Source organism: Silurus meridionalis, chromosome 5, assembly GCF_014805685.1.
Source record: "Silurus meridionalis isolate SWU-2019-XX chromosome 5, ASM1480568v1, whole genome shotgun sequence".
NCBI lineage: Eukaryota > Metazoa > Chordata > Actinopteri > Siluriformes > Siluridae > Silurus > Silurus meridionalis.
Genome location: NC_060888.1, coordinates 3,177,245 through 3,203,597, shown reverse-complemented (window position 1 = coordinate 3,203,597; position 26,353 = coordinate 3,177,245). Strand labels below are relative to the sequence as shown.

The 26,353-nt window shown below is 34.2% G+C and overlaps 3 protein-coding genes and 1 gene segment (V, D, J or C); all 4 read right to left on the bottom strand.

Moving 5' to 3' along the window:
- Nucleotides 1–479: 479 nt before the first annotated feature.
- Nucleotides 480–7,902, bottom strand: LOC124386260. 3 transcript variants are annotated; one of them, XM_046849993.1, is made up of 9 exons: nucleotides 7,884–7,902; nucleotides 6,920–7,027; nucleotides 6,591–6,634; nucleotides 3,356–6,476; nucleotides 2,776–3,126; nucleotides 1,868–2,221; nucleotides 1,670–1,771; nucleotides 857–900; nucleotides 480–743 (listed from the first exon to the last, which is right to left on the bottom strand). In XM_046849993.1, the coding sequence occupies exons 4-9, from the start codon at nucleotides 3,465–3,467 to the stop codon at nucleotides 618–620; spliced, it is 1,089 nt and encodes a 362-aa protein (XP_046705949.1). In that variant the 5' UTR covers nucleotides 3,468–6,476; nucleotides 6,591–6,634; nucleotides 6,920–7,027; nucleotides 7,884–7,902; the 3' UTR covers nucleotides 480–617. The 3 variants fall into 3 exon arrangements, 2 of the variants coding, with proteins under 2 accessions (XP_046705949.1, XP_046705950.1); XM_046849994.1 differs by having other exon boundaries at nucleotides 1,670–1,747; XR_006925886.1 differs by having other exon boundaries at nucleotides 729–743; nucleotides 1,864–2,221.
- LOC124386138 lies at nucleotides 7,903–8,612 on the bottom strand. The segment is given in 2 exon segments: nucleotides 7,903–8,228; nucleotides 8,546–8,612. Coding segments are annotated over 2 exon segments (393 nt in total).
- A 2,649-nt stretch (nucleotides 8,613–11,261) lies between these two features.
- Nucleotides 11,262–13,722, bottom strand: LOC124386263. The gene is made up of 6 exons (XM_046849998.1): nucleotides 13,626–13,722; nucleotides 13,094–13,447; nucleotides 12,620–12,955; nucleotides 12,378–12,497; nucleotides 11,799–11,836; nucleotides 11,262–11,726 (listed from the first exon to the last, which is right to left on the bottom strand). The coding sequence occupies exons 1-6, from the start codon at nucleotides 13,675–13,677 to the stop codon at nucleotides 11,595–11,597; spliced, it is 1,032 nt and encodes a 343-aa protein (XP_046705954.1). The 5' UTR covers nucleotides 13,678–13,722; the 3' UTR covers nucleotides 11,262–11,594.
- A 2,622-nt stretch (nucleotides 13,723–16,344) lies between these two features.
- On the bottom strand, nucleotides 16,345–20,738 carry LOC124386262. The gene is made up of 6 exons (XM_046849997.1): nucleotides 20,610–20,738; nucleotides 19,657–19,998; nucleotides 18,290–18,634; nucleotides 17,963–18,073; nucleotides 16,774–16,805; nucleotides 16,345–16,663 (listed from the first exon to the last, which is right to left on the bottom strand). Exons 1-6 carry the CDS (start codon nucleotides 20,680–20,682, stop codon nucleotides 16,529–16,531), a joined length of 1,038 nt encoding a protein of 345 aa, XP_046705953.1. The 5' UTR covers nucleotides 20,683–20,738; the 3' UTR covers nucleotides 16,345–16,528.
- Between the last annotated feature and the right edge of the window lie 5,615 nt (nucleotides 20,739–26,353).

Sequence of the window (26,353 nt, the reverse complement as noted above, 5' to 3'; positions counted from 1 at the left end):
AATTATTATTATCCCAAAACCTTCTTTTCAATAACTTAAAAAAAAGTTTAGGCCCTTTTTGTCGTCCATAATTTTAATTTCAGTTCAGCTCTCCTTACTGACGTGACGTACCCCAAACCCCCACCCTCCATTCTGAGTGTATGATTGTGGGAACTTCTCTGGGCGGTGGGCGCAGACTTCCAACCAACTTCATACACTGTGACATGATATAATAATTGACGCAACTGTACAAATGTGTGGTTAGAAAATTACTTTTTTTTTACTAGTAATGTTCTATATTTATACTATTTATTACACCGTATACTTTTCTCTACACTGTACAACTAGTTTCCTAAATAATTACTAAAGAAACAGTATTATACTCCTAATATCCCATCACAGTATGTTTAGAAGGACACCAGAAGGCCACCATTTGAAATTTTATTTCAAAAATCAAAAAATCTATTAAAAGAAAAAAATTTAAGATGTATAATCTAAATCTTGGTGAGAGATCTGACTTCAGAGTACACACTGTCTTGATGTTTTTCTCTCTTTTCTCTTCCTCCTTCGATTTTCTTTAAATTGAAATGTAATGCAGCGTAATTATAAAAAAAACAAAAAAACATTAGAAATATGATCTAAGTTGCATGTGACACTTCAGAATAAACACAATCTCCAGGTTTTTCTTTTTTTCTCATCACTTTTTTTGTGTTCTTCTTATTAAAATGCAAAGCAGCGTAATTCAGCTCTTCTGCATCACCACCCTGTGGGGATCAATATACAGATGTTTGTATTAGATCACAGCTGTCTGAATCATAACAGGTACATTTAGCAGTTAGTTTATAAGAGCATGTAGAAACAATTTAAGATTATTTACCTGATCAGGTCTTTTCTTTATAACAGAGACTTTCTGAGGTCTCACTGTAAAAAGAGAGAGAGTGAGAGAGAGAGAGAGAGAGAGAGAGAGAGAGAGAGAGAGAGAGAGAGAGAGAGAGAGAGAGAGAGAGAGAGGGGATGCATGCTGCTTTGAAATATATGCAACAAACTATTAGAAGAAAGTTCTGTTGACATATAAATAAATAATTTTTGTCTCTAACAGTAGAACTTGTATAAGAAGGTGTGATCAGGCTTCTTTACCCCCACAGTCAAACATGGAGGTGGAAGTTTAATGGTTTGAGATTATTTACTGCAGGGAAAGTTGGAGATTTATTCCTGGTGAAAAATATTCCTGATCAAACATGGAAACCATTCCATAATTCAACACCATTCAATTTCTTCTAGACTGCGGTTCATCAAAACCAACTTCACCATACAATACAATGAGACAAAGCGCATGACTAAACTCTGAAAGTGTTATTTTGAGAACAAACAGTTGACTGGATTGCTATCTATCATGGAATAACCTGCTCAGTCACTGCATTTAAATCCTACTGAACTGCTCTGGGATGAACTGTATCAGAAGAAAGAAAAAACTAGGGAAAAACAAGTTTGACTTTTACAAGATGCAAAGTAAAGTATTTCAGCTAAATATTTGGAGAAAGGAACTGTCCAGATACCAAGAGGTGTAATTCATGCTAAAGAATGAGTTTTCAATTTAAATAAAGTATAAATCCTGAACATTTATATATACTTATTTATATATATATTTATTTATATATATAGGTATTGCAGTTCTGTGTGACAGACTCACCTCTGAATTGTTCACAGACTCTCATTTTACAGATTATTAAAGTTTCAGTGATGATTACAATCACACACACGACCACCACTGTGAGGTAGATCACATGAGAACCTGAATGAATTAACAATTTTAAAATAACAAACTAAAGAGATAAATTACAATCATGATTAAACCTAAATAATATTCATGTTTTTTTTTTTTACCAACCAAATTGTGAATCCTTCTCCAGCTGTACTTGTGTCCCGTTCCCGAAAATGATCTTCCCACACAGGACCACAGCGCAGTAGTAAGTTCCAGTATCATTGAGGCTGAAGATGTTCTTGGACAAGTTGTACACACAGGTGTGTGTAGAAGATTCGCTCTCACACTGAAGGCTGCTGTTGTGATGAGTGTAAATGAGTTGAGGATGGGATTGTGATGGAGCAGCTCTGAACCAGAGCACTTGGAGTTCTGCTGCTCTGCTCTCAGAGAGAACCGAACACTGCAGAGTCACTGATGCTCCTGCAGGAACCGAGTCTGATACACTGCTCTGGAACACTGAGACTTTTATATCTTCATCACCTGCTCAGGGGAATATAGGCATGAGAGAGTAAGTATTTTTTTCTTTCTATAATTGGACTGAAATGATAAATAAATAAAAATGTAAAATAAAATAATAATAATAATAATTATTATTATTATAATAATAATTAAAATGTTAAAGATTCTGTTGATTAAATGGAACTTGAAACATTACCCGCACGTACCTATAAATACGGTTTTTTAGAGGTAAGAAAATCTAATGTTTTTTTTATTTCTGATTATTTTCCTCACACTGACATTGAAATTGTTCCAAACATTTACTGTCACATGGGTTCAAGCAATTTTTTCTGTACAAAAGTAACAAGGTAAGAGACTCCAAACCTTTTTCTATATGTAAAAATGTTGTCGTATTACTTAATTAAATCAAATGTAATACATGAACTTTCTTATAATAAGATCATTGTTATTATTATTTATAAATTCATAGCAGTATATGCATACATTATAAGTAATGATAATAAAAAGGAGGTGATTTTTCTATAGAAATATCACTACAGTGCTAAGAATTAGTTAGAAACATTAAAGTTTTTTACCTTTCACTGATAAAAAAGTTCCTTTTCCAAACTTTATTGAAAATATTTTTAATCCACAGTAATATTTGGCTTCATCTGACGGTTTCACGTTCGCAATTTTCAAATGGCAGCTTCTGTCTGAATTCTCGATGGTGAACCTTGCTGAGTTGAAATTAACTTCAAAAATGGGATTTGATGCAAGTTTCTGAACTGTGACCAATACACAAGGCTCGTGTCCTACTGCTTGTTTGTACCAAATGATGGGATCGGTGTTTTTTTCATCCAACCGAAAGCAGTGTAGAGTCACGTTCTCACCAGAAGCAGCAGTGATGACTGAGTTCGGCTGATTGATGATGTTTATTTGTGCAAAATCTTATGGTGGAAGCACAGGACGAAAAAAATATATATAATTATACAAAACTTTAAAGATTTATATTAAAATGTTGTGTATGTAATTCAGTGGTTGTATATTTATGTTCTACACACAGAATGTATTTAGAGTGGTCATCATTATTTAAAATGTTTGGAAATAATATGTCATTTAATTGTAATTCTTGTAAAACCTACAATATAAATGATGTAAAAAACGATGATCACTCACCAGTATTAATAAAAATCACAGCCGTAATCCATATCAGCTTTACCACCTTAATCCCCAGCATTGTGTCTGATAATGTCTTTTCACCAAACTGTCTTATAGTCGCACTGAGCATGAGGGGCGTTACTGAGAAGCTAACACATCTGGAAGCTCAGCCCCCTGACCTTAAACTTCTGTATGTGGAGGCCAAAGGGAAAAACTAGTTTGTTCTAAATGGTTGGTCCATTTGCATTTTAAAGTTCCATCTCACTCTATTATTTTCATGTGAAGATTAGAAATATGGTCCTTGCTGTTCTCCTAAAAAATTAATAGCTCCAACAGTACAAACCACACCGCAAACACGGATTTCAGAAAAGACAAGAAAAAGTTTAGTGTAGCAACAGGGGTTTTGTGTAGCACCAGGGTTTTTGTGGAGCACCAGGGTTCTGGAGGAACGTTGTCTCGTTTTTACTGTGTACTGTTTACCACTGTGCATAGTAGAAATGACAATAAAAGCCACTTGACTTGACTTGAGACCTAAGAGCCACCTGGTGTATGTTATAGTTCCGTCATCAGGTCACACACTGATTGCAATTTTTTATTATTTTAAATATTTTGCCCAGCCACGCCCCTGACCAAAAAACAAACGACTAAAGATGATTAAAAGATTAAATGTGCTTTTGACCATCATAGTGATTTTTCTAAATTGGTTCTCTAAACATAATTTATGATCGAACAGTCACAGTTCTTGTTAACTGCCTGCTATGTTTATAGCAGAATTTCTTGCATTTTTATATGGACAAAGATACTCTATAAAACATTTTTTGCAATAAAACAGAGCCATATTTAGCAAGGTTTTAAACAGCGATGGAAGTAGAGCCTTATTAGTGCTACTACAACTACTGTACAGATCTATATTATGGCAACAATGGCACTGTCTATCAATGCTTTGAGAAATGAAGGTCAGCTAAGAAAAAGAAAAATCTCAAGAATTTTAAATGTAACCTAAAGGGCAGTCGCAACCGTCAAACACTATGACGAGACAGACTCTCATGAGGAATGTTCGAGAAAAGGAACCTCCTCTGCTGCAGAGGAAATGTTTATTAGAATTACCAGCTTTGAAACTGCGATTTCCATAAATGCTTCACGGAGTTCAAATGGGAGACATATTTCAACATCTACTGTTCAGAGGAGACGTTCATGGTTGAATTGCGGCAAAGAAACATAACTTAAAAAAAACAAGACACAGAAAAGACTTGCTCTAGTGGAAAACTGTTCTTTCATCTGATAAGTCCAAATTTGAGATATTTGATTGTATTCGCTGTGACTTTATTAGACATGGGGAACAGAAGGTTCCTGAATGTGTAGTTCCCACTGTGAAGCATGGAGGAGGAGCTGTGATGGTGTGGAGGTGCTTTGCTGGTCACAGTGTTTGTGATTTAGTCAAAATTGAAGTCACACTTAACCAGCATGGCTTCCACAGCATTTTGCAAAGACATCCCATCCTATCCGGTTTGCACTTAGTGGGACCGTCATTTGTTTTCCAACAGGACAATGACAATGACCCCAAACACACCTCTAGGTTACATAAGAGCTGTTTATCTAAGAATGAAAGTGATGGAGTGCTGCATCAGCTGACTTGGCCTACACAATTCTGGATTGGGATGATGTGAACTGGAGAGTGAAGGTAATGCAGTCAACAACTACTTAACACCTCTGGGACTGTTGTTCTTGTTCATACATTTATTCCTTTATACTTGTTTCACATTTCCTGTGTTTCCTTATGCGGTTTTCTTTTATGCTACACTTAACTTTAAAACTGTGTTCCAGAGAAGGTAAAACAGCATAGATTAAAATTAAGGCAGTGTTTGGGTATGTATGTGTGTGTGTGTGTGTGTGTGTGTGTGTGTGTGTGTGTGTGTGTGTGTGTGTGTGTGTGCTTTCTGTAGTCAATCATTAACATATCCATCTATTGTCATGCATGGAACAACCTTCTCTATCAGTCAACCACACAATTCCCACTTACATATACAATTGACTTGTGATGTTCAACAGAAAGTTGACAATTTCTGAAGATCATAGGAAGAAGTCATTTATTTGATTATTTTTAGAGATACTGCAATATTTAGTGCTGACTTATTCATGACATTTTTTTTTTTACATAAATCTTTTAGATTCTCTGAAGGTGTGCCTAAGTACCCCGATTTTGTACCTTTTCCAATGTCATATAAACACAAAATTGGCACAAAAAAATAAGATTTTTACCCCCCAAAATTTTTAGACTCAAGGTTGCAACGGCTACATGGCACTGCAATTATAGACTCACTCACTATTCCAAAAAAAACCAACAACACATTAACCCACATTAAAAACCCACATCACATTTGACTATGTGACTGTGAATTCATTTAAATGAAATTTATTTTAATTCAATTTATTTTTTGGCTGCTCAAGTTAAGAGATCGTCACAGCGGATCATCCGTATCCATATCACTCTGAAACCAACCACCTGCTTGTCTTAATTTATTTCAGTTTAACTCAGCTTTATTTGTATAGCACTTTATACAAAGGGCATTGTCACAAAGCATCTTTAGAAACACAAAAAGGTTATAAAGTTGGAATATATATATATGTTCAATGCCTAAAAGTTTGTTTCTTGGACAATAACCTCATATTTCTTCATTTATTACCTGTGAGACTTTAAGATTTTTAGATTTTTAAGAATAATCAACTATGGGGTGGTGATTTCGGGATTATACAACATCATACCTCATTATCATACCTCTACATAACTGATTCTTTTCCATCAACAGCAGACTCCTTAGTGTGTAATTTCTAGCCCAATATCGCAGGTTGTTATAACTCTTATAACAGTACAAACAAATAATAAACCAAACAACTTGTCAGAGTTTCTCTACTTTCAACAAGCTTAAAGTATACACATTTAAATACTTAATTAGAAACACAATATAATAGCAGAATAATGTATGCTTTTTTTCCACACCCTTGACAATCTTTAACTACAAGGACGTCGCACATCAGAATATATAACATCTCGAGGTTGTTGTTTCTTTACTCTTTCTTTTTTGGCTCTCCTCTCATTAAAATGTAATGCAGCATAATTCAGATCCACAATCTCACACTCCTGTAGGAATGGATACGAGATTACAGATAACAGTCACCTGAAGTTTGACTTTCATTCCACTTTTTCAATGCATTTCTATGGTTGTGTATTTTGTGTATCATCCTGAATAATTACCTGACTGAGAGTCTTTTCTGTCATGGACCCTTGTTTTAATCTCACTGTAGAGGAGATAGCATACGAGTTAAAATTGGATCTATACAGTGAGTATTTTCAGAAGTTTAGAAAGTAGGAAAAAAATTATAATGGGGATGGAGAGAGAACGAGTGTTTATAGCTGCTAGAATGTAAGCAATAATGCGTACTAACTGTTTTTTTGACATTCCATGACATGAAATGTAGCCATCAGTGAATAATGAATATCTTTATATATAAATTGGTGAAAAATACTGTAATATACTTTAAATAGCTTTATATTGATATAGTAACACTATAATACAGACTCACCCTTGTGTTGTTCATGGTTTCTCCTTCCACAGGTTAGGATAAAAATCACAAGCACACACACTCCCAAAGCCACAGCGAGGCAGATCACTACAGGATCCACAGATCTCTCTGTTACACAGGAAACATCACAATTTAAAATACCCCTATATTTGTGTCTGGGGTGATATTTATATTTATGTCGTATTTGGTAGCAGCATTTTTTTTCTTTAGAGATTTCTTTGCAGAAAATGTAACTGTATTATTAAGATTTAGACTTAACTTTATATTATATAAATATATAGTTGATTTAAGAACATACAGTATGACACCACTGTACAGCTCTGACCATTAAGCTTGATGCTGTAATCTATTCTTATATGAACTTAAACACTGACTGTTACTTCTATGCTAAACAAACATGACCAACAATTTAATTAAGTCACTGAAAATAAGATTCATTATTTGAAATGTAGTTTATGGGGAATATAAGACAACATTGCTGTTTGCACACGAACATTAACTCACATTTGTGAGTTATAAAGTCAGGTTTCGGACTTTTATTTCTCGCAATTGCGAGTTTATAACTCATTTGCACAATTTCTGGCAAAACATATAATAGGCTCCCATATCTATTACAACATACACAAATCGGAAAGAATTTTTATGCCAAAGAGTCAATATAGCCAAACCTTGTTTTCGGGAAAATGGCATACAAAACTCTGTTTACAATAAAAAGGTAACATGCTGTAAGAATCACATCTTGTGGTTTCCTATGGTGCAGAATCGTAATTGAGTTCATATCTCGCAATTCAGCCTTTTTTCACAATTGCGAGTTTATGTCTCAAAATTCTAAATTTGTTTCTCAAAAAGTCACAATAACTTTTTTTTTGTGGCAGAAAACGGGCTTCCATACATAACATTAACACAAGGAAATCCTTAAAAAATATATTTACCTATAGATAAAATTCACAAATTGTTCACTAACCAAACTTCTCCAGCTGCACTCATGTTCCGTTCCCGAAAATGATCTTCCCACACAGGGCCACAGCGCAGTAGTAAGTTCCAGTATCATTGAGGCTGAAGATGTTCTTGGACAAGTTGTACACACAGGTGTGTGTAGAAGATTCGCTCTCACACTGAAGGCTGCTGTTGTGATGAGTGTAAATGAGTTGAGGATGGGATTGTGATGGAGCAGCTCTGAACCAGAGCACTTGGAGTTCTGCTGCTCTGCTCTCAGAGAGAACCGAACACTGCAGAGTCACTGATGCTCCTGCAGGAACCGAGTCTGACACACTGCTCTGGAACACTGAAACACTTAAATTTGGTTTACCTGTACAGTGTGATATAAAGAGTGTATAACAACTATATAAATACAGTATATTTCCCAATTGGTAAAACCTTTAATTACTTTAATTCATATGTATTCTAATCAAACGACCAAACTAAGGTAAATTATATATTAAATGTGTATTTTTATATCACGTTATGATATACCACATCACCAATATGTGAAACAACTAGCCTGAATATTAATAAACTAAATATTTTAATACACTATAAAATAATATTCAATGTTTTTAATAAAAGTTAAATATACATACAACAATAAAAATGTATTAAACTGGCTCTATCCAATAAAATTCTTACCTTTGACTGATAAAAACGCTCCTTTTCCGAAAACCTTCGCGTAGGTTAAACTGCCACAGTAATACATGGCTTCATCGGACGGTTCCACGTTCGCAATTTTTAAATGACAACCTTTTTTTTCTTTCTCAATGCTGAATTTTGGTGGCTTGAACTCATTTTCGTAATTGGGTTGGTGATGGACTGTGACCATTACACAAGGCTCATGTCCGACTTTTTGCTTGTACCAAATGATGGCTTCTGTATTTTCTTCTTGCAGTCGAAAGCAGTGCAAAGTCACGTTATCACCAACATCGGAGGAGACTATTGGGTTTGGCTGATCGAAGATTTTTGTCTGAGCAGAATCTGCTAAAAGGGGCAGCAAAACTTAAAGATTTGAGTAAAAATCTGATCAAATCAAATGGTATTATTTTGTCACATACACATTAATACAGAGTACGACATGAAGTGAAATGCTTTTTTTATGACTGTTAAAAACTGAGGAAATAAAAATATAAATGTAAATAAATAACTAAATAAATACAATACAAATATAAAGTATAAAAGTCTAAAGTATATACTATGAAGTATAAAATATAAGTATATAAAAAATATACTTTACTATAAAAAAGAAAAGAAAAAATAAATATATAATAAATACAGAAAAGGATGGTATGGATAAGACAGAGATATTGACAGTAGTACAGACATTGACATTTTCATGTAAGTGCTCATGTGATGTATTAAAGTGTCACTGAGGTCCAGTGTTATATTGTCAAGTGTCAATATAATGCTTCTAAGGATATGATATGGTTAGCAACCATGAAAACCATTCAGACTTACCAATTCTATTGAAAAGCCCCACTGTAATCCACATCATCATTATCATCATGTTCAGTCTGAGGTCTGTGCATAGCGTGTCTCCTTTTGCTCTCTGTTATAAGGTCAGGCTGAGTACATGTCACTTTGTGGGAAAGACTTATGGCGTGACATCACAGAATGTTCCACATACAATAGAGATTTAAAAGATAGCAGTGGCTCCGCCTCACACTTTTTTCGGACCCTTTCTTCAAAAAGGAATTGAAGTCTTTTTTAACAAATGACATGAAGAACAAAAGGAAGAAATGAGGCCAACAGATTTACTTTAGAGTTGAGAGTAGATGAACCTAAATGGCAGATCTGTGAAAACCTTTCCAGTACACATTCTACTATATTCTATTGTTAAATTCAATTCAATTTCTATGATATGGTGCACTTATCAGTGGAAAATGTGTCAAAGCAGCAAAAATCTGCAAAAATAAACCCCAAAAAATCTTTAGATTCAATTTGTACATTTGTAATTGAATTTTGTAATATTAACATTTTGCATGATTACAATGTAAGTATCTAATTCAATGGGAGATTTGGATGGCAAGACAGGCAAGTGGCCATCATGTGGCCAGAAACTCCACCTTCAAAAAACCTGAATGACTGTAGCCCATTAACATTCAAGATTTCCATCTTCAGCTCTGCTACCTCCAACTCCACCTCCTGTCTTTTACTCAATACCACTGTCTCTAAACCATACAACATCTCAGGTCTCACCACAGTCCTATAAACTTTCCCTTTCACTCTCACAGATACTCTTCTATCACAAATCACTCCTGCTATCACTCTTCTCCACCCACTCCACCCTGCCTGCAATCTTTTCTTCACTTCTCTAACACACTCTCCATTACTTTGCACTGTTGAACCCAGGTACCTGAACTCCTCCACCTTCTCCACCTCTTCTCCCTGCAACCGCACCCCTCCACTGCCCTCCATCTCATTCACACACATGTACTCTGTCTTACTCCTACTGACTTTCATTCCCTTCTCTCCAGCGTGTACCTCCACCTCTCCAGGCTCTTCTCAACCTGCTCCCTACTCTCACCACAAATCACAATATCATCCGCAAACATCATAGTATACGAAGACTCCTGTCTGACCTCGTCCGTCAATCTGTCCATCACCACTGCAAACAGGAAAGGGCTCAGAGCTGATCCTTGATGCAGTCCAACCTCCACCTTGAACCAGTCTGTCGTTCCTACTTCTATATTTGGAAGGATATGTAGAACCATATGTGGGTCTTTCTACAACTGTTACCAGAAATTTCCAAGCACACAGTTGTTATTACATAGACTAGTTCAAGGAATACAACTCAATTACACTAAAAAATAATCTGCACGACACCAAATGAGTGTTTTTCCAGCAATTAACCACAATACAATTGTTTCTTTAATATTGAACAGCACACAATGATATACATTTAATCTTGTGAAATGTCTGCAAAACACAAGTTAATTCCTGCTTTTATATTTATTTTTATTATTAACATAATTATGTTCATTTAGCTCAAACAACACGAGGCACTAATGTTTATTAAGGAAGGCTGAGGTTCAGTCAGTGTTTCTGCTCGTCTAAAGGAAAAGGACACACGAGTTCTTTCACTACCAGCATTAATACACCATGTGTTTATAAAGCTGGCTTTGGTGCATTGTCATGCTATAACAGTGTGTGCATAGAACTTTCTGAAAACAGTTTTAGTAAGAACCACATTTAGTTGTAATGGCCAGGTGTCCACATACTTTTAGCCATATTATGTATGTATAAAAAAAACACCCCAAAATATAAGACAGAAAGAAAATGACAATTTATTCATGTAGTTATGAATTTATTCATAATAAATGTATATATAGATATGAATGTTTTAATTATTGATTATAATTTATTATATATATATAAACCTAGTTAAAAAACAAAGCTACTTACTAGATATTATAGTGTTTTATACAGGAAGAAGACATAGCCTAATCAGAAGGAGTTAAAAAAAAAAAAGTCCTGCTACATTTCCTGCAGGTACAATGCCAAGAAAACCACAGACTGCACAGGCAGAACAAGTGTTCCAGTGTTTCATTGATTTTGAGACTTCTAGATCATTCTGGATCATATTTTAGTTTATATTTAGCTTGAACAATAATACAGAAAAAAACATATACAAACAAATGAAATCTGATAACAGAAATAAAACACTGAATCAGATTAGTTATCAAATCTAAGTTACAAAAGGACGTCGCACATCAGAGTATATAATATCTTGAGGTTGTCGTCTCTTTACTCGTCCTCTTTTGCCGGTTCTCTCAGTAAAATTTAAGGCAGCGTAATTCACCTCTGCAGTGACACAGTCCTACGGGAATATAAACAGGATTATTAGAGTTGTTATGCATTTAGAGCAAATGTACAGGTACTGAATATTTACCTGACTGAGGGTCTCGTCTGTCACTGAACCTTGACTCACTGTAGAATAGAAAAATATTTAACTTTATTTTTCGCAAAACAATAACATTTTAAAAGCACCTTCTCTGACAATAGTGCAGCTACAAATTCTAGATTTATATTTGTATAATTATTGGCTTATATTATTGTGCTTGTTTTTATATGGTATCATTTCTATTTCTGACTTAATGGATTTGAAAAACTTTTTTTTTGGATTTAGTAAACATACAATGTAAGGTGTTACTTTAACTTTTTTTTAAGTAGTTGCCAGTGTCAAGATCTTATAACAGTCAGTGGTAACGTTTTTGTTACAGGAAAGCATTACAAACAGAAGAGCTTCTCTTTTTTTATGTTGAGAAACAACATAAGAACGGTTGCTGAGACTGTTTATAGCTGATATCATTATGAAAAAAAAAGTATATATATATATATATATATATATATATATATATATATATATATATATATATATATATATATATATATATATATATAAAAAATAAAATACACACACATCATTTCTTTAAATGATTATATCAAAAATCGAAGATATATAACTTACCACCAAAATGTTCATGGTTTTTAAATTGACTGCTTATGATACAGACCATAGCAAAGATCAGGAGCACACACACACTCAAAGCTACAGCGAGGAAGATCACTGCAGGATCCACAGATCTCTCTGTTACACAGTAAATATCACAATATCAATAGTGCTACAACTAGAAAATCTGATAACATTAAATACATATTATGTTATGTTTTTTACAATATATACTATCAGCATAACATAACTTTTCCTACCCAGCTGTACTCGTGTTCCGTTCCCAAAAACGAGTTTCCCACACACGGTCACAGCGCAGTAATAAGTGCCAGTATCATTCAAACTAAGGATCTTCTTAGAGAAGTTGTACACACAGGTTTGTTTAGAAGATTCACTCTCACACTGAAGGCTGCTGTTGTGATGAGTGTAAATGATTTGAGGATGGGATTGTGTTAAAGCAGCTTTGAACCAGAGCACTTGGAGTTCTGCTGTTCTGCTCTCAAAGAGAACCGAACACTGCAGAGTCACTGATGTTCCTGCAGGAACCGGGTTCAACATGCTGCTCTGCAACACTGACACTTTTACATCTCCATGACCTGTTCAGAGCCATGTAGATAGTGAAAGATCTTGAAATTATTTCACATATAATGCATGGAATATACAAACCATTAGATGTATAATAAGTATGACTATTAATTACAAACAAATTTAGCCACGCATATAAAAATTCTCACCGGCCACTGATAAAAAGGTTCCATTTCCAAACCTTGTTAGAAAATCTCTATGTCCACAGTAATATGTGGCTTCATCTGATGGTTCCACGTTGGCAATTTTCAAATGGAAGCCGTCTTTATCTTCTTTCTTCTCTTGTTCTATGCTGAATTTCGGTGGATTGAAATCATTTTCGTATTTGGGTTCGTGTTGAACGGTGACCATCACCCAAGGCTTCTGTCCGACTTTCTGCTTGTACCAAACGATGGAATCGGTGTTCACCTCCCCAATTCTGAAGCACTGAAGGGTCACGTTATCACCAACAACGGCAGAGATGAACGGGTTCAGCTGATCGACGCCCTTTCTGTATGTACAATCTGTTGTTCAGTCAGGAAACATAAAATAGAAATTTATTTCATTTTAACAGACACAGATTTTATTGGGTTGAAAAATATTTTGAAATCAGATTATTTTTTCCCTGAATAAAATAACTTAACCGTTTTCAAACTTGCTCACAAACAACACATATGAGCAGAAAACTACATCCAGACTTACCGATTTTATTAAAAAACAGGGCTGTAATCCATACCAGTGCAATCATGATCATTCTGAGGTGTACAGTATGTACACAGTGTGTCCTCTCACTACACTGTCAGATGGTCAAACTGAGCTCATCTCAGTTTGTGCAGAAGATTTTTGACCTGAAATGTTCAAAGGAGGAGATAACTGACTGGGGCTCCTCCTCAAATGTTTTTCAGCCTTGCTAAAAAAAGAGCCAAATTAAAAAAGAAGAAAATGAGGTGCACTTAGCTTTTGAAAACTGTGTGTGTAAAGCTGTTATATTAAATATTAAATAAAATATAATTTTTTTAATATATTTTTATTTATTTATTTTATATATATATATATATATATATATATATATATATATATATATATATATATATATATATATATATATATATATATATATTAATAAATTAGCATTTCAAGTCAAGTCGGTTTTCTTTATTATTATTTTTGTACAGTAAACAATGAATTGATTTCAGGACCAGGGTGCTACAAAAAACAAAGCAGGACTACAGAAACTACAGATCTACACAGAAAGTCTTACATAAGACCTGCTCAAGACTAAATAAGACCTACAATGAACCATATAACACTTGATTAAGGCTACATAAAATCCAGACAGGAAGTCTCACATATGACCATCATTGGAGTACATCAACTTATAACAAGACTCCCTAAGAGCTACACAGAATTATGTAAGCTTATAAGAGCTACTACAGAAGTACATAAAGCCTACACAGGAAATCTTACATATGACCTACACAGGACTACATAAAACCTACACATGACCACATAAGACCAACTCAAGGCTAAAGAAGATCTATACAGGAAGTTTTACATATAACAGACAGAGGGCTACATAAAATCTATACAGTATTTATAAATGATACAGCTCCTCAAATAAATTTTCTTTTGCTTTCGCCACATCCCTCTTCACCTGCTGTCGCATCTCTTTGTACTCCTGCCTACTTTTCTCATCACTCTATCGATCCCAGTTCTTTCTCCAACCTCTTTCTCCTTATGCTCTTCTGCACTTCCTTATTTCACCACCACGTTTCTATGTCTTCCTTTTTATTTACAGATGTTACACCAAGTACCTTTCTAGCTGTGTCTCTTATAGTAGTTGCCCAAGCATCCATCTTCACCACCACCGAGCCCCTGTCTGACCTCTTCCCTGAATCTCACACTACAGTCTTTCTCCTTTAGTTTCCACCATCTTATTCTTCTTTTAGTCCTCACTCTCCTCCTCTTCTTCTTTACCTCCAAAACCATCCTCCAGACCACCATCCGATGTTGTCTAGCTACACTGTCCCCTGCCAACACCTCACAGTCTCCAATCTCCTCCAGGTTGCATCTCCTACATAGAACATTCCTCCACTCTTATACGTCACCCTATGATCCTCCTTCTTTTTAAAATACGTATTCACCACTGCCATTTCCATCCTTTTAGCAAAATCTACCACCATCTGCCCTTCCACATTCCTCTCCTTAAAGCCATAACTACCCATCACCTTCTCATCACCTCTGTTCCCTTCACCTACATGCACATTAAAAGACAATCACCAATCTATAATTCCTAGAATCACCTTCTACCACTTTATCTAACTCACTCCAGAATATTTCCTTCTCCTCCATCTCACAACCCACTTGTGAAGCATAAGCCCTGATGACATTTATCATCACCCCTTCAACTTCCAGCTTCATGATCATCACTCTTTTAGAAACTTTCTTCACCTCCACTACACTCTTACTGTACTCTTCCTTCAGAATCACCCCTACACCATTTCTCTTTCCAACCACACCATGATAGAACAGTTTAAACCCACCTCCAATGTTCCTGGCCTTACTCCCTTTCCACTTGGGCTCCTGAACACACAACATATCTACCTTTTCTCCTCTCCATCATATCAGCTCCCTCTCTCCCTTTACCCGTCATAGTACCAACATTTAAAGTACAGATCCTTTTCCTGCTGTGTCTGTAGATGTCTTCCTCCTCTTCCTCTCCTCCTTTGGCCAACAGTAGCCCAATTTCCATCCACCCCAGTTGGCTAATGATACCTGTGGCGGTTGTTGTTAACCTGGGCCTCAACCGATCCGGTATGAATTTCTGATTCGTGATCTGCATATTTGATTTGGCACATGTTTTACGCTGGATGTCCTTCATAACACAACTCCACATTTATCCGGGTCTGGGACCGACACTAAAAGTGCACTGGCTTGTCAGCCCTAATGGCTGAATTCAGTTGAAGCTTAGATCATGTATTTTAAAATACTTTTAAAGAATATAAAAATATGTAGATTATTAAACAAGGCGTTGAGCTGTAACAGGAAAGTAATCCTATTATTTCACAGCACTGTAAGATGGTAGCTCCGTGGTTAAGGTTTTGCGTTACTGATAGGAAGATTGAGGGTTCAAGCCCGGCATCACCTAGCTGACTCTCTTGGGGCCCTTGAACAAGGCCCTTAACCTTTTTGTGCCCCAGGGCTGCTGTGTCATGGCTGACCCTGCACTCTGACCCCAGCTTTCTTACATTGCTGGGCTACACAAAGAGAATTATACTGGGTGGAAAGGCAGTGATATAAATAAAAATAATTTAATTGTGAATTTAGTCCAACAACAAGAAACCTGATAAGAGTGAATCCTATTTGTGATTCCTATTTTTAGTGCAAGAGTCAGCTGCAGTTCAGCTTTATTCACTCAGAACTGATATTTGTGATAATGTGATGTGCTTTATACAGTATTTCTCATGTCAGAAGCAGCGTCTCAGTGGTTGTGAAACTTTGAGATAATTCAGCTTTCAGTCTGAACAATCAACAAAACACATCTAAATAAGAAACAGGACCCATAAAACAAAACTAATGACATTGAATCAGGGTAAAGGTCAAATTTAAGTCACAGGAAGACGTCGCACATCAGAATATATAATATCTTCAGTTTGTTGTGTTTTTCCACGTCCTCTTGTGGTTCTTTTTTTGGTGAAATGTAAGGCAGCGTAATTCAGCTCCACATTCTGGTCACAGTCCTGCAGGAATGGATATAAAATCAAAAACATATCTAATGATCAGCATAAGTGCAAAAACAAATCTGAATGTCCATTCATTAAATCATATAACAGCACATCCTGAAATTTACCTGATTGAGCCTTTTGTCTTGCTTGAGCTTCACTGTGTAAAACAAAAACACATTTTTTAACAATTGGATTGTGAGGACGAGACCTAATTCTCATCGACAGTCAAATTTTTACTTCTAATTTCCAAAAGGTGTTGATTATTTGTCTATAACAGAAACTCTAACAGCTACATATCACAGTTTATATAAATTCACTATTAGCAAATTGTGATATACAGTGTAACCTTGATACTCATGGGGGATACGTTTTATGACCCCTCGCTCTCCTTTTAATAATTCATTTTTCAAGGGGAATTGTACATGTACTGTAGTGTAAACTCAACAAAAATTGTGAATTACTTGTCATAAATGTTTTATTTACTACTTTAAATTAATAATACAATAATAAAATTAATTTTTATGCAATTTATTCACAGAAATTCTGTTTTAAAATGTTATTCTGACCTTTCGAGCCACTCGCGGCTTCTCGCCAACTATCAGATTTTTAGATTTTAGATTTTTATCAGAGTTACTCTTAGTACGGTTCCAAATGAAAAGTCGCGAACTATCGAGGTTGCGAATGTGAAGGTCGTGAGTTTCGAGGTTCCACTGTAATACATTATTGTTCTCATAGTAAAATGTGTAGTTTATATATCTATTATGTTACTATATTACTATATAACTAAATTACTCCAAGTGCCAAATGCTTCAAATATTTGTAATTGTTATAGTGAAGTTTTCTTCTGAGGAGATTTGTAGCACATTTATTGATATAAAAGGAGTTTCCAGTGTCAATGCTTTGAACAGCCAGAGCTAAAATTATAACTTTATGTTTTCTGCCATGGAAAACACTTCAGGACATAAAACTTTGTTATTTTATGGGTTTTCTAATAACCTTTAAAAAAAGACTATTTGTATAAATAAACATTGTAATTTTTGACAAATTGTTATGGAACTAGAGGAACTAATACATCACATGTATCAAGAGTTGTTGTAGGAAAATAGTAAATACTTTGTAGTAATAACAGTAACATCACATCATCACATCACCCAATAATTCATTTTCCAATAACACACTATAACCTCTATATAAATTTTATTGTAACAAATTAGTACATGAATGGGTTCTAAGTGTATATAATGGAAATGATCTGATATTATAAAATATTTATAAAATGTAATGACTTTACCCATAACCATGATTCTGACTTACCTGTGGATTTTTCATAATTTCTTTTTATTTGGAAAATTAAAGCACAGATCACGAGCACACACACTCCCAAAGCTACAGCAAGGACGATCACCACAGGATTCACAGATCTCTCTGCCACACAGTAAATATAACAATATTAAATTACCGCTTCAACATATACAGAAAAAAACCTGACAATCTCAGTAAGCAGAAAAGAAATCTCAAATGAACTTTTTTGCAGTGTAATCTATTATGTCTTTATAAAACCTCATATTTCTTTCCCAGTTGTTTTTTTTTTTGTTGTTGTATCTATAAATCCCAAATAAAATTCACAAGTTTTTCACTAACCAAACTTCTCCCGCTGTACTCGTGTTCCCTTCCCGAAAATGATCTTCCCACACAGGACCACAGCGCAGTAGTAAGTACCAGTATCATTGAGGCTGAAGATGTTCTTGGACAAGTTGTACACACAGGTGTGTTTAGAAGATTCGCTCTCACACTGAAGGCTGCTGTTGTGATGAGTGTAAATGAGTTGAGGATGGGATTGTGATGGAGCAGCTCTGAACCAGAGCACTTGGAGTTCTGCTGCTCTGCTCTCAGAGAGAACCGAACACTGCAGAGTCACTGATGCTCCTGCAGGAACCGAGTCTGATACACTGCTCTGGAACACTGAGACTTTTACATCTTCATCACCTGCTCAGGGAATAAAGGCAGTAGAAAAGCTTAGTTTGTTATATTTTATATTTGGATCTTCTAAATATAGATTTTCCTTGACAAATGAAATATCTGATTTTATCAGATTACACATGAAAATATCAGATTATTTATTATAAGAACAACCAAATAACTATATGTACTGAAATGTATGACTCTTCTTAAGGAACCATGATTGGTGTGAAACTCCAGAGAGAAAATACACAATGGATTCTATTTTAATAATTATTTTAAACAATACAATTATCTATTTATTCATGTCATTTCTTAATGTGTTATTAATAATTACATTATTATGCAATTCATTAATTAAATACAGTTTAGGTGTCAACTCGTAGATGACAAATTGTAGTAACATTACAGCAATATGCCATTTCTGTCTTGCAATATTGTTTGAGTGTGCAAAACTGCTGAAATCACTGCAACCATGTCATCACAAAAAATACCCAAAGGAAAGGCAGTGTGAAGAGATTTCATAATGTTTTATGATCTTTGCATTATTATAAATTTTTATTACACATCAGCAGTTAGTTACATGTTTGAAGAGTAATAAAATAACAATAAACTGTAAGTCTAATATAAAGTATATATAATGTATATATAAGTAATAGATGTATAATCTAAGAAATTTTTTCAACACATCACGCCATCAATTTTTTCCTCAAATTTTCACATCCTGCAATCAGTAAATTAAAAGGAGGATTATATTTTGTTTGCTTTCCCAGATATTAAGTAAATCATAGATAACATGCTGCTTTAATGGAATTCAGTTTCAATGATTGTAATTTACATAAATTCAGCCAACTATTTAAAGTATATAAAATTTGCAGGTTGAAATGACCATTATCAACATTCTGGCTTTCTGTGAATTTAAGCATTGAAATAGTAAAAAAGTCTTGAATCATTGAATTATTAAGTTAACATTATAAGAGGAAATTTTCCTAAATAAAGTAAATAAAGATTTTCATTAAAAATGAATTAAACTAAGATAAAATTCTCACCTCTGACTGATAAATACGTTCCATTTCCAAACCGTGTTAAAAATTTTCTGTATCCACAGTAATACATGGCTTCATCAGATGTTTCCACGTTCGCAATTTTTAAATGTCCGTTCCTTTGATCTTCTTCGATGCTGAATTTAGGTGGTTTGAACTCGTCTTCGTAACTGATATCGTGTTGAACTGTAACCATTACACGAGGCTTTTCTCCGGCGTTTTGCTTGTACCAAACGATGGATCCGGATTTATCCGCTTGCAGTCTATAGCAGTGCAGAGTCACATTATCACCAACATCAGCTGAGATCATTGGGTTCGGCTGGCTGATGTCTTTCATCTGTGCAAATACTAATAGAAAAAACAGCTAGAGTACAGCACTTTCTACAGCGCAGTAGAAACCTAATACTGTGGCTTTCATGAGCTAAATTATATGTGGTCAGGAAACTGATGGCCAGATAGTAATAAGGTTGTACAAAACAATGTATTGCTCTATTTTAAGTATAATATTGTTGAACATTTAACATTGAAATTTTATGATAACTTATAGAATACTTTTAGAGCAAATAAAACTTATTTCCTACTTATTCTCCTACTTTTTATCTTATATTTTATTATACAAAATGTGTAATAAAGAATCTGAAAAAACTTAGAATATTAAACTTTTTAAACAAAACAGTTTTATCTGTTTAAAATTTTGTTTTATTGTATCTGTTTTAATGTACATTTAAAATTGGATAAAAAAATTTACATTTTAATGAATGTAAAAATTTTATTATTAGTCTATCGTAAAAGTACATTTTTCTACTTTAGAGTTTTACCCGTGCTGACCCTTTATCTCAAAACTGTTTCCGCTCTTGAAAAACCTTACAATACTAAAGTCAATGTGTTTTTCCTCGTTCTTCATTATTTCCTCAACTATTTGCAGTTAAAAAAGCATTTTCTTATCCATGCACACTTACCAATTTTGTTACAAAACATTGATGTAATCCATATCAGCGTCATCATTTTGAGTCTGTGATCTGTGTTACCCATGCCCTGGTCAAACTGAACCTCACCTCAAATCTTACACTCTGACACGATTTATGATCTGAACGTCTGACATCACAGACATCCAGTCTATTTTTCTAACATACAATCGAGCCCAGAGAGCTGGTTGTACTTTGTGGCTCCTCCTCAGCTTTTTTTTCTACTTTAACACCTTTTTACGTAATTTTCAAATTGTAAAGGAAATACACAAAAAAGCAAAAACCCACAACAGGTCGCCGAGCAAATACTTCTTTATTTTCCAACATGTGACTAATATTTGAGCAAATCAAGCACGTGCATGATTAGTTTACTTTTTAATCAACTAAATAAACAGACAATTCAACAAATAATTATTTAAATAGAACTTACAAAATAAAAATTTTGCTGTCTATTAGTTTCTGTGCAATAATATATTGTCACTAGCATTGTATTATTAGCATTGGATTAATTAATTGATTTAAAAAGTAATTAATTAAGCAATTCATTACATTTTTCTTTAACATAAAAAAATGTATCTAAAAACATTTAAGAAAATGTAATAAAATCAATATGTAATCATGTTTAACCAGTAAGAACACTCATGTTGGCCTTTGGTTTCCAGATGATGAATCATCTCAACAAATAAATGAGAAAAACCATACAAAATTATTACAGATTCAATTATGGTGCACAGCATCAATATTTTAATTGTGATAGTGTTTAAAAATAAAGAATATCAAATTGCATATTTTACACTATTTGCACTTATCTTATTTTTATAATCGTATTTTTTCCATCATTCAATTTGGAGAGTTTAGATTAAATATAAACCTGCTGACAATTAAACTATTTGGTCACTTGACCATGTAGACTCTCAATTATTACACCCATATTTGCATGTTTAACATCCCATAGGCCATTTATCTGGCTCTCCATTGGTTTTGGAACACCATTGTTGAGATTAATGCACCTACAACACATTTTTTATTTCCATTTCCTAAACGCTAACTATGAACAAACCCTTTCCTTTACCAACAGCACAATGAGTACAGTGGGAACTACTCTATATATATTCTTGTCTCGAAAAATTAATTCTTGCTTTATAATATCTGGAATCTGATAAAAAAAATTAGCCAATGACACAATTTTTCCTGGTTTAATGAAGATTGGAGATTGGAGGTAGTGACTTAATAAGATTAAGAAGAAGATGATACATAATTGCGTTATAGCATTTTTAAGGTCAGCGAGGTCAATCTAACAAGATAGATAGATAGATAGATAATTACTGATTTTGCCATTTGCAATAACTTCACTGTAACCAATATATTTTAGAATAGCGTTTATTTGTCACATATACATTACAGCACAGTGAAATTTTTTCTTCTTTGCATATCCCAGCTTGCTTGGGATATGAGAGCGCAGGGTCGGCCATGATACGGCGCCCCTGGAGCTCAGAGGGTTAAGGGCTTGAACCCCTGACCTTCCAATCAGTGATCCAGTGCCTTAACCACTGGAGCTACCACTCCCCCATCCAAATATATCATTTAATCCAATTCATAAAGTACATACAAATTTAAAGTAAACCTGGATAACTGTTTAGTTTTATAAATATGAAAATGAATAATATGTTTTCTGCAAATATTTCCTCTTTTTCTGAATTACGATCTGAAATATGGGATATGGTTATGAGTGGAGTTTAATTCAGGCCTTAATACGGCTCCTTCAGCACTGTGTGACACTAACCAATCACATTCTCTCTCTCTCTCTCTCTCTCTCTCTCTCTCTCTCTCTCTCTCTCTCTTTCTCTCTTTCATTTTACTTTCTCCACCCCCTGCATCTGAGTACCGTAAAAATTAAAAAGTAAAAAATTCATGTCATAAAGATACATTTATAATTTAAACCTTTTCTGGAAATGAGCTTTAATTATGAATTATAGTTAGAGACACACACAAATATATATTCTTACATGATTTAATAAATGAATCAAATCAATGTAAATGCATGCATGTGAATGTTTGAATTTTATGAAATATAATATACAGCACTGGACACAGAATATTGTATCTTTTATTAAATTAAATTATTGTATATTTTACAATATTTTTTTTTTTGGTATGTACAAGACATAGATTTCATAAGTGTGTATGTGTGTGTGTGCATGTGTTTGTGCACTTGGCTGCATGTGGTTTTAAAGTGTGTGTAGTGGTTTTGTAGCCCTGTTTGTCTCTTTGCTGCTTCACACACACACACACACACACACACACACACACACACACACACACACACACACACACACACAAACACTGCAGATCTGAATGTTTCATCTCTGCAGGCCGCTCTGACCGCCTGAGTTGCTTTTCTCAGAAACACCATCAGTTTCTCACCTCGCAAACTTTCCACAGGATGTGTGGCTATTTTTGTTTGTCTCAATCCACATTGTTGATTTTTTTTTCGTAAGATACATGATGTAAAATTAGAAACATCATATAGACGTAATATAGATGTGTAATATTGTAACTTCTGAGATCTAAAGCACCAGATTTCACCCTGCACTTTAACACACAGCAGCACGAATCTCAATTAATGGGTAAACCGGCAGATATGAAAAATTTACACATTTCAGTGTCCCAATGATGCTACTCAAAATGATCAAATATTCTGACATGCAGAAAGTCTGACGGACATTCATTTTATATATAAATGTATTGCTAAAAAAATATAATGTGCTGTTTTTTTCAAAATAAAAAATAAATAATAAATAAATAAATAATAAATAATAATAATATAAAAGAGAATTAAACCCCCTCAGGAGGTACTTCTGCGAGGTAACTAAGTGCCTGATTAGTTTTCTGTAACAAAGTGTCACCTTATTTATAAAATTAATTATTATCCACGTTATAAACACTGAGATACATAAATATAAAGCTAATTATCAGCTGGTTACTGTGCATTTCTGTGCATAACTCTGAAATGATTAACACTTCAATAGAATGGGAAAAAATGATCGATGAGACATAATGGATGCACATTTTCCACTCACATTGTGAAACATTTTACTGTAAAAAAAATTATAATAATAATTTAATAAATAAAAAGTGGTAAAAATGTTGGTCTTCAATCCCAGCGAGACTGAGTTAAAATCCCAGCTATGTAAATGAGATAAATGTAAATTGCTCTAGATAAGGGTCTGAATGATGTAAACTGTACATATTTGTTGGTGAAAGACGAGAAATTAAAAAAAGAAGCAAACACACATCAAACTCAATTCAAAATTTTGAATGTTTTAAACCCATTTCATATAGAATTAACAATATATTTGTACATTGCAATAATAAAAAAATGTCCAAATCCGAATGAATAATAAACTCACAGTACACGGAAGACAGTAAAACAGATTGTGTTTTAATAACATCCTTAATTACGATAAATCAGTCCAAATTTATTATAAAATTCTGCTTTCAATAATCTATTAGTTGTGTGTAATATAATATAGTGTGTGCATATTGTTTTTGTTGTATTCACTGTGCAGTATGAATCTGTTTGCTCAGGTAAACAGGAAGGTACAGCGAGCAAAAACCACACTGAATGTTCCACACCACTCTCAGCTTTAACTTTCCAGACATGGTCTGTGTGTGTGTGCAAAAGCCGTGACGGTTAACAGCTTCTTATGAGAGTCAGAGCTGTGAAAAAATATCACAGGGCCGAGTGCAAAAGTTTTAACTCCCTTATTAATTTTTACCAGATAAATTGTATTATAAGTAATTGTTTTATCAAATGTACGCAGAAATAAATAAATAAATAAATAAAAAGTAATACATAGAATAATAAATAAAGTGTAAAAAATATATGTGAAAATTATAAAAGATTTTTGGGGATTTTTTTTACATCTACATACTGATTCATTAAAAGTTTGCATGCGTGTCTGTATAAAATTCCCCTCTTTCTCTTTCTCTCATATACATATATATATATATATATATATATATATATATATATATATATATATATATATATATATATATACACACACACACACACACACACACACACACACACTAACAACATATAAACTGATATGAATATTAACTGCGACATGTCTGTTCATGTGTAAGTGAGGAACAGTCACTAAACATTCTCACCCCTGCTGCACATCAGGCCGAGATCCAACAGCAGCTCAACAACCTGCTTCCTGGTTTGATGATTATGGGTGGAGCTTCTTATAATCCACCAGATCAAACCCTTCACACTTTTTCTTTCATCAGCTGCCGAGTCGCCGAAGGGCACAAAGATCTTTAATTATTTGTTCTGCTCTTATTAATTATCCTCAGGGGGCCATTTCTCAGAAACACTTCTACGTGAACTTGATCCCTTCTTTATTTATGTTTAGAAAAACCTAAAAACAGGAGAATTAATGTTGTTAATGTTGGATGTACTTTTCACTGGATGATCATCCACTTCGGGGTAGTAACCGAAACTTCATTACACCACACATCAGGGCCTGAATCCTTTCCGTGCATCGTGTTTAATTCCTATACAAATATATATATACAAAATATACCAATCCTCTGTGATATCTATATGCATGTTCTGTTTGTATGTTGTATACCAAGTGTGTGTGTGTGTGTGTGTGTGTGCCATATTCATGTCTTAAACTTGAGTAACACATGTTTTGTCTTGTACTGTAATCCTGAAGGCATGACAATTCATCTTACTGAAAAACCAAAAAATTTCTAAGAAGAATATAAAACAGATCTGCCCTGACATGACTTGAAGCTTCAGCACCGCCCTGTAACCACAGAATAAACCCAGAGTAACCCTTCATGATCACCTAATATAGCTCCATCATCTAGAGGTCTATATAGGGAAAGTACTGCACACACACACACACACACACACACACACACACACACACACACACACACACACACACACACACACACACACACAGGCTCTTTTTGTAGTCATGAGATGGAAGGTTACGCTTCTTCCTCTTCATGTATAAAGAGTTTTATTCTATGAGCTCTTGTCGCACCACACTGGCTCCATCTACTGACATAGGATTTGTTTTCTGTATCTCTGTTTTTTTTTTTTTTGTTTTTTTTTTTTTTTAGAAGCAATGACCTCTTACAGTTTCACAGACAGGTTTTGAACAAATATTTCTGGATTACATTTACAATTGGTGACTCTAATTCATACAATTGAGCAGGTGAGGGTTAAGGGCCTTGCTCAAGGGCCCATCACTGGCACCTTGGTAAATTATCAGTTCAAAAAAATGCAGAAATATAATGAGTTCAAGAAATACTTTCCTCATGTTCCACTGTATTCGCCCTGAATTATAACCATAAATAACTAATTCAAAGAATGTACCATTTGGTCATTTGTTGCATGTTCCAATAGCGTTCCAGTTAGATTTCTACGATAAGATCTTGAATTCTAAAATAATTATTTATAGATTAAAATTAAAATTAGGAATAAAACACATTCAGATAAATTAAACGATAATGGTGATAATTATTAAAACTACTAATGGGTATAATTTGAGTGTGTATCGCATTGAAAAACATACTTTATTACTACTGCTGCTATTATACTACTACTGATATTCAAAGTAAATATGTCTGCCAGCTGTAAAATAAGAGGCCCAGGCACTCGGCATGCGTACATACAGCCAGTTCTTCCACAGATGAACATATCAATC